At 43.4% G+C, this 8,870-nt stretch overlaps 2 protein-coding genes across 2 annotated transcripts; one reads left to right on the forward strand and one right to left on the reverse strand. All coding sequences in view use genetic code 11, as the record gives it.

Moving 5' to 3' along the window:
- Window positions 1–318: 318 nt before the first annotated feature.
- Window positions 319–5,939, reverse strand: EGR_02762 (hypothetical protein; the record flags this gene model as incomplete). Its single annotated transcript, XM_024492011.1, has 4 exons — window positions 319–401; window positions 3,711–3,994; window positions 4,713–4,900; window positions 5,835–5,939. 4 exons carry the CDS (start codon window positions 5,937–5,939, stop codon window positions 319–321), a joined length of 660 nt encoding a protein of 219 aa, XP_024353505.1.
- A 275-nt stretch (window positions 5,940–6,214) lies between these two features.
- Window positions 6,215–8,596, forward strand: EGR_02763 (Transcription factor; the record flags this gene model as incomplete). The annotated part of the gene is made up of 2 exons (XM_024492012.1): window positions 6,215–6,730; window positions 8,432–8,596. 2 exons carry the CDS (start codon window positions 6,215–6,217, stop codon window positions 8,594–8,596), a joined length of 681 nt encoding a protein of 226 aa, XP_024353506.1.
- Between the last annotated feature and the right edge of the window lie 274 nt (window positions 8,597–8,870).

Here is an 8,870-nt window from a genome sequence, read left to right on the forward strand (position 1 = left end):
GAAAATCTCACGCCTTCAACTATGCCGACTGCTCTGTGCTACACGTGCAAATTTTGTCGCCATGCAGAATTGCATTTGGGCATCGACTAGAACGCGGGCTGCTGCTAAGCCACGTCTGTAGCACCTACTACTATTTATCCTTAAGTAGGTGACACTTTGAGTGACATCTATACAAGAGATCAATTTACCAGTGCTGTAATTCAAATGAAAGAGATAATAATTCTCAAGTAAATTTATCTAGCGTTTAAAACAGTCTTGCTTTGCGTCGCTGACGATTCCAAAAGGGTGGTTTTTTCTTTTGGTTAGAGGACAATGCATTCATTTTTGCCAAGAATAATGTCTACTAAGATTTAACATCTCAAGCTTTAACTGCACACTAAATTTTTCTTGCATTTTTAAACCTGAGAAAATGTAAGAAAGTACTACTTACCTACTGGTTTTGGATTGCACAGCCCTATAGACGAAACCGAAAATTCGGATACAATTCCCCATTTTCAAAGATCTGTATATTTCGTCCAAAAACTAGTAAATAACATTTTAGTTCACTAAGTGGTTGAAATCTGATGTTAGTGTCTTTTGACTGCAATTTAAACGGAGTATGTTCAGGATAACTTACACGGATGTTAACGCTGCCAGACAGTCAATTTGAAGGGTAAGGAGTTCACCCACAAAACCTTCCCCTGTTATTATATCCGTTCCCACACTCCTTCGGACATTCTAAAAGCCGCATAAATTATCTCCGATCACCCGCCTCATGTGAAAGTAATTTAGCCATCCAAGAGAAGACTAAAATCGCAGGGTGAATCGGTCTACTGCCTGCGTGACCATTAAAAGTCTTACACGTTATTGCCACTGGTGTTGACGATGAGGCAGAAAAGAATTGCTATTTTGGTTAGCCGTACTAGTACCATAGTTCACTGCTTCTTTTCTAAAGGTCACAATTCTGAAAAAAAAAAACATTAAACTTCCATTTGCAAGGGTTTTGTTTCGAGTTCCACTTGCACTGGGCCGAAACGCGTTGCAGTCTCATCTGCCCTCCCTCGAGAAGAGATTCCCCAGTCCCTAAACAAATGGTAAAATAATATAGGTAGAGACGCTGTTCGCATTTACCGACAATAATTGAATTGCGCAATTAAACATCCCCAAGGTTGCGGAAACCGCGATTTGTTAACTTTGTGGCTGCATGCATGCGTGCGCGGGTGCGTCCAGGTACCCCCAAAGGCTGGCTGGAGCGACCTAATTGGTGCGCCAGGTGCCCCCATCTGTTTTACCCACTTTTCCCCCCTCCATCCTCAATTCTCCTTCAAATCTAGTTTCTCTCTTTCCAAAATATGCGCGCGCATTTTATGGGGAAAATGTAAAACACTTCTGTCCTCATATTTTGAAGTAGACTTGTTTGAAAATCCCACTGAGAATTTAGAAAGTAGCGGTCATATCGGCAGTATTAATTTGCTAATAAAAGGTTGAACTTAAATTGTGGGTGTCGTTATAGCACTCCGAAACCTCCCGGAAAAAGCAAAGAGTTAAACAAACAACCACAGGAATACGTAGCCCCTCTCCTCTATTTGGCGTCGTCCCCAGGCCAACCGTGCCAGTCATCCACCGAATTTGCGTGCATGTAAGAAGATATTCGACAGCAATGTCACTTATTTCTTTGGGCATTTGCGTTGGATCTGAAACTTCGTGTGGTTTGGGAACTGCACTGAGGGAAGGGGATCGTGCCAGCCGTCTCGTCTGTCCGTCAGTAATCGTAAGAATACTGGCCTAGAAGATTTCGCGTCTATTCATCCTCACTACTTTGTTCACACTTTAGTCTTGCCCAGACATATCTATCTGGATCCTATCCAGCCAGTAGTGAGGTGGTGGAGGTATCACGTGCTTAATTAACCGGCACCATACAGGTGCCATAGACAGCTACGTAATGAACTTTTCCAGATGGTTCACGGCTAGTGTCACTTGTGTTGTTAACGACACTTCTAGCGAACACGGGTCCCAGGTAGTTGCCGAAGTTTGACCCCATATTCAACTCTTCTGTTTGGAGGTCGTTACCAACTTTCCCATCCGCCGCATATGCACTTCTTCCGATCCGATAAAGTTTGGAATTCAGAAATAGAAATTAGGGTAGTCGGGGTTTAGGATCGGGTTCGCTTTCCGCTGCCACTATTGTAGCGCCCTGAGTCCTTTGTAAAGACGAAATGGAGCATGATACTTGAGCAGAAGGTGTTTTACCAACGCATAGAAGAGGTAGAGGCGCTACTGGTATGGCTCAGTTGCCATAGCGCCCAGTGGAAGTATAAGGACGGTGCCTCAAATGCCTGCAAAACCTAAACGAAGAGTCAAACAAACAAACAATGTATTACATCATGTTGTAATGTTTAAGACTATTTGAAGGGATTTATAGTAAAATGAAGTAATGTCGCCTAAAATAACTCGTACTCTCTTTAATCTGATTAAATTCATCCAAGAGAACCTCTTAAGCTTTATCAATAGCGCCCTTAGACTACTTTGTCCAGTAAAGTGACTTCAGAGCTTTGTTGATGAGCTTACGTCCAATTAAAACCTTTAAAATTTCCACACATGGGCATGGACGCATCATCTCATTCTGCTGCTATACCATGTTAGGTGCAAAGCAATTTGTTAACCTCTCCACAAAGATACTAGTACGTTTAATAATTGGGGAACTGTGTCGCATTATGGCATTGGATACCTCCACTTACACATGAACGGGTGCTTGGTGCGTTTCCCTGGTCCTCCAAAATATCAGGTGTCACTGAGTTGAGAGCGTGCGTACAATTCTGGAATATCCGAATTTCTATTTCGAGAAGGTTGGAGAGAGACCTTAATGCTGATAGCCCTAGTCAAGCTAATGCTATGGATAAGTAAGTAGACTAGCTTCAGAGATGAATTGCAGTTCGTTTAGCGAAGTCAGAGAAGGCGTGAATCCTGTCAGATAGTCTTTCGTGCCTGTATGACACTATTCTCGAGACATTTCGAATGAATTAACTTTTTAAGGAGCTTTTGGCAGTGCAACTTATAGTAGCAGATCTGTTTATGACCAGCTATTCAATCCTCACTACAACAGCATGCAGTTCTGTCCATATTGTTCGGAGTCGTCCTTTCCAGTCCTCCTGTGCTTCTGCAATATGGCTACCTTCAGACTCTCATACTACATAGCGGCTAAGGGTAACTTCATTACCATAACATCATTGGGACACCGATCTGGACCACCGGTAGTGAAGTAGTTTAGTGCCAAATCGTGAAAGCACAATTTATTACCAGGAAAGTGTGCGTGTAAATCTTATTTCCTTGCATCTGTCACTCCTGTGTGTTCTCAGTTGCTATCGTGCTCCCTTAGTGGAGTTGCCAAGGTGGCGGAAGTGTTGTTACTAGACCCTGTAATGAAATGTAAAGGGAACACCCCCCTTTACCTGGTAACCTCCCGCTTGGTGTGCGTGCGTGCGTGCGCGTCTGTGGAGGGGAGAGCAGGCAAGAGGTGCCAGAGCTAGCACCAGGAGCAGCAGCAGTAGCAGCCAGACGATTTTTTTGCAAGTACTTCCCTAGTCTGAATAAGGGACGTCTCGGTTGGCACCTGCTACTAGCCCCGTCAGAGGACTACGTCATGCGAAATTCTATACCACCCAACTATCACTCCTTACTCATTACTAAGTACGTCACGCCTTTTTTTGCAACCGAGGTGGAAAAAAGCAAACCCAATTTACAGCATTGTCTCCGAATTGCAACAAAGAATCTGTTTTTTATGCGAAGAATTAACTTATGGGAAAACATTTCCCAAATTTGACAACTGAACACTTTACCAATCAGTATCGGTAATCGATACCGGTGAGCGTGGTAAAAATTGATGAGCAGATGACATGTGTGGGCATTCAGAAGGGATACGTAAGGTTCTGGCATAAGATTGAGAGGCTTCATTCCACCAACAACAAAAGCAAAACCAAATTGGAAATTTGGAGTCTGGGATGCACCCATGTAGGACCTTATGAAGTGGCACGGAAAGGTCATGCGAGCGCTTCGAAAGAAATGCCAATTTTTAAGGGAATTTTGGGTTGACTGATTCTTGGTGTGTGGTCCGATCCCCGTGGTGCATCAGGCTAACCTGCCCATTTGTCCCTCTAAGTGCCACCACATCACCATTATTGATGTCTATGCAAAGCAGAGGGATGGGGAAGGATGAACAAGGATTAATATACAAATTTGGCCGTTAAATATTATTGTTATACATTATTTAGTTTGATGATAAAATACCTCACCATCACTCTCCGTAGAGTAGCCGAATCTTTCCACAATTCGCTTCAAAGTCTCATCTACTAAAGCTGTTAGGGAAATAAGAATGTGATCGAGTCGTCATTAGAGCCTCAAAGTGGATTAGCAACACTAAAAGCGTATTTTTGAGAAAGGCGTGACTAATAGAGGCCATGGGGCTGTAAATACATTTGAGGTGTGACCGAAGCTGTCCACACGAGAACGCTGTGTATCAGCATCTGTAACTGGAGAAGTAGGCAGCATCGATGGCCGCGTTGTTGGACCTTCTCCCCCTCCTGCCGCCGCTGCCGCCTCTCCCCTACTCGTCACCGTCTCCGTCTCCCCTTTCTCGCTCTCGAGACAACCTATCATCGCTGTTCGCTTCTCCGATTTCATCCACTCACTCACACGCTCCCTCGTTCACCCTCTCTTTCGCTGGTTCATTCACTTACATGCTCCTCCATATTTTTTGTTGCACCGGTGTCCTATATCTCATTCTAAAGGTGATGCAACCACCACCACCCCCACAAACACGAGTGTATCGTGAAGGGGATGGCTCAATCATGTATAAAAAAAAATAAACGAGTTGTAGATTTCTATCAGTTGAGCGTTTGTAGTAGGTTAGCATGCTATTACCCACCTGTTGTTGATGGTTAATTCATAGATCTTTGCTGGTCGAGAATGAAGCAGAGGAAATTCTACATGTTAAACACCAAAGCCTAAAGGAGAGCTACATGTCCCTGAGAGAACATGCGAAGTTGCGCAGTGAGAAATTAAAATTTTAGCTCTCTGAGATGGAATGCGGTGGGAAGCAGTTTACTTGGTACCAGACTTTTTCACTCGTGAATAATATTAACCACTAAGCTGTACTTTTATAATAGGGTAAAAGGATGGGGGTCAATGCTCTTTAATGATTGCTGAAAAAGAAGTCCAAATTACGCTAAGGCGGGGGGGGGTGTCTGCCCATCGAAGCCCACAGAGGTTGAAATGTCAGTTTCGATTATTTAGACTTACCATTTTACTCATATTTTTAAACCCTTCTACGCCTTATGGACCCATGAAATGCTGATTATATACTCAGAAATTACTTACTACTTCAGGCAGGTAAATCAAATGTTAGTTGCTATCACATCGATAGCATTTTAGCACCACTTTCTGAATAGAAAGATGGAAGGGAATGATCGCACTAATGACCACAAACAAGGAAGCTTCGGGGAACAGGGGCAAGCAAGAAGGTGGGTTATACAAAAAGATGTGCGTGCCTTACGGGTCTAGATCCATTCTTCGAGACGCAGGACATGCTTTGGATCGCTCGGTTGATGTGGCCAGAATTACCTATTGTGTGCCACCATTGAGGCCAGCAGCAGGTCTCAGAAATGGGATCTGCTGCTGATCATTTGAAAGGCGGTCAAACTGCTGTCAGTCACCCTCCTAAGAGAGGATAAAAGGGATAAAGCTCTATGTGAACTCTTGCCATGTGTCATAACTCCTATTAATACATGGCTTTATCAAAATGTACTATTCGACAACCAATTCCGTGCAGGCGCAATAGCCTCAATATTTTTTGAGATCACTTGGTAGTTTTTAGTTGGGTTGTATGGCCAATTTTTGTAGTGATTTAAATATGGATCATTATGAATAAGAGAAGGAAACAAAATAAAATAGCACACTTTACACATACGGACTTAGGAAAATGTTAAAGCTAGTTGCATTGTAAATACATAAATTGTATCGATGATAGTGTACTGTTGACCAGCTTCCAATGCACTGAGTCGAAAGCACTTTTAAAATCCCTCAAAAAGTAACGGATTATTAGCATTCTGATTGGCAATCTATCCTATTTAAACCAACCAATCACTACTGTCCTTACTGCGTATTCTAATCTGATTGGCTGAAATGGCAAATAAGCGCACTTATGCTATAGTGGACATGAGACAAACAGGTTTGGAATCAAATGGATCGGTTCGTGCTAATGCCACCGCCTCCTCCACCATCTCCTCCCCAAAACTCTGAGTACCAGCATCAAAAACGTCAGCAACAGACACCTGCGAGACCAGCTAAAAGACGTGGACGAAAGCCTGGCCTTCACAGCAGTGCAATCCAACGCAACGCTGCCAATGCACGCGAGCGATCTCGCATGCGAGTGCTCTCGACAGCGTTTATGGAGTTGAAAAGTGTCCTGCCCTGGGTGCCACGGGATACGAAGTTATCAAAGTTGGATACGCTAAAATTGGCCTCGGGATATATCACCTATCTTAAGCGAATACTTGATGATCCAGAGGCTCAAGACTCCTTGTCTACCGTCTCTCCGCCGTTCACCGACAGCGATCCCCTCTTTGGTACTATGATGAAGGGATCAACTTCTAGAATGAAGAATTCACATGAGGAGCAGCTCTTACTGCAGAAGTTGGAGAGAAAAAAGCCACAAATCCAATACACCTGTGTTGATGCTCAAGTGGTTCAGACATGTGTAAGTCAGTGATAAAATTGAGGCGTAATTGGATGTGCTGGAGTACAGTTACATCGGAGATAGAATAACACTGATAGCACATCTTTATTTTTTGAGGCGATAAAGATTAGGCTGCCCGTGAGTGAAGGAATGGTACATAATCATCGAGAAGGGCATGGCGTGGTTACAAGAACTGCCAGCACTTCGACAGGTCACTATCATGCCTCAAATGTAGGATAGTCATCAAGTTGTTACTTACATGTTGTTAATAACACTATTTTAACTTCAACAGCCGACATGGTGGACCTGGTACGATGGCTCCATGGGGTATTTCAATGACCCTACCTACGTCCCCCTTGCCGCCTCCGCAACCATTACCACCACCGACAGCCTCATCGTCTCTTCTTCCTCCGCATCATCATCCTCGCAACCCTGCACCTCCACCATCACCACCTCCTCTCAGCAAATCACAAACAGCCTTCCCTCTGTCGTCTTTCAACGTCATTTTTTTCAGTGATTTTAAATCCTTCCACTAGCCGAGGTTGATTGCGCCAATCCCCAGGATATTTAGAGTACTCAATGTGTAATGACACTCTATTGTACTTGTTGCTAAGATTCTCTAAATAAAACGATATTTCAGGCCTGGGTATAAAACATACTAAGGTGTCCACAAGATTGATGAACAGATGGTGGGGTGACACAGCAGCCTAGCTCTTCCAACAATATCGAGGGTGACCTCTGAGGTGGACATTTAGCGTGTGAGTCATTTCACTTATTATGAGGAGCTCAAGGTGATAAATTTTACAGAACTAGACACCCGCTTCAGTCTTTAAACGAGCCTGCCCGAAACGATCTAATTGCTTCTATCTCTAGCTACTGAGGTAGTCAAATGAATAATTTCTTCGAGTTGGTCTTTACCCTACTTTCCAAACAATTTAAGAACATATACTCTTCGGACAATGACTGTAAGCACCTACCTACCGGGTTAATGATATAGTATACTGGGTGGATCTCTTGCACCAGTGCCTTGTAAAGACGCATCGAAAGGGAGCAACGAATGAATTGACAGCATGAATTGTCGTCTGATTGCTGATCCGAGGTATTCTTAGTGCTATAAAGCCTGTGCTGACAAAACTTCCTCCTCGATACGCAACTGGTCTTGGTGACAACAAGAAGGGCAGAAGTAGCACAAAATATTGTTGCAAAACAAGTAGAATACAGTTCAGGGTATACTGCAAAAGTGGAGGAATTAGGGTCTTTGAGAAATGCTTTCAAGTGTGCACCCAAGTGAGAAAGAAAGTTCATTTAAATAATGCGGAATTAATTAGGCACGCAGTGAGCTAGGACCAGTAGTGCAAATGCAAATTGCGCGGTGTTTGACCGCCTGTGTGATTCGAGGTGATGTCACTTCGAGGCTCACGAGGCCTCCCGGGTCTCTCGTCTTGATGTTTCCATGCTGCTACAGTTATTCTCTGCATGTGACGCGGCATGACACGACAAGGTGTATAGATGATCGGTGAGACATCGCTTGTGCACGTGTGCGTGGGTGTAGGTGTGCTCTAGGCGTCAAAACACTCCTCCTCAATTCCCATATATTAAGCCCTAAACAAGTTAAAGAGATTTTTCTAACCTCACCAAATGTCTCCCATTCTGTATGAAACACCTCGGCATTCTATGGAGGCCACCGATCATCTTAAAATCAACAGACATAAATTTGTTTAGTTCACATCCTACAAGGACATTGGCTTTATCCCAGTGGGAGGAAATTGCATAAAAGTAAACATTCGAATTCATCTTTCGTGCCCGATCACAACATCAACTCGTACGATTGGCTCAACTTGCAAAAAGGATCATGATGTTGCTGATTTCATAGCCAGACTAGAGTAGTCGAACACATGCCTGAACTTATGTGAACTTATAAACCATAAATAAAAAACCTTTGCGCATGTCCATTGATGATCTAGTTTTAGCTAATTACTCACTTTAATCTCTTAATCCTCGAAAAACCATCATGTAGTTATACGGTAGCATGACAACAAAAATGTATTGCCATGTTGCATTCCGAATAATTTAAGTTCAGAAATTAAGACGCCCTCCACTCCAGGGAGTACGCGCTTGTGTAAATTAAAATAGATTGCTTAGTGTTGGCCGAACCGTTCGC

Source organism: Echinococcus granulosus, assembly GCF_000524195.1.
Source record: "Echinococcus granulosus chromosome Unknown EG_S00013, whole genome shotgun sequence".
Lineage (NCBI taxonomy): Eukaryota > Metazoa > Platyhelminthes > Cestoda > Cyclophyllidea > Taeniidae > Echinococcus > Echinococcus granulosus.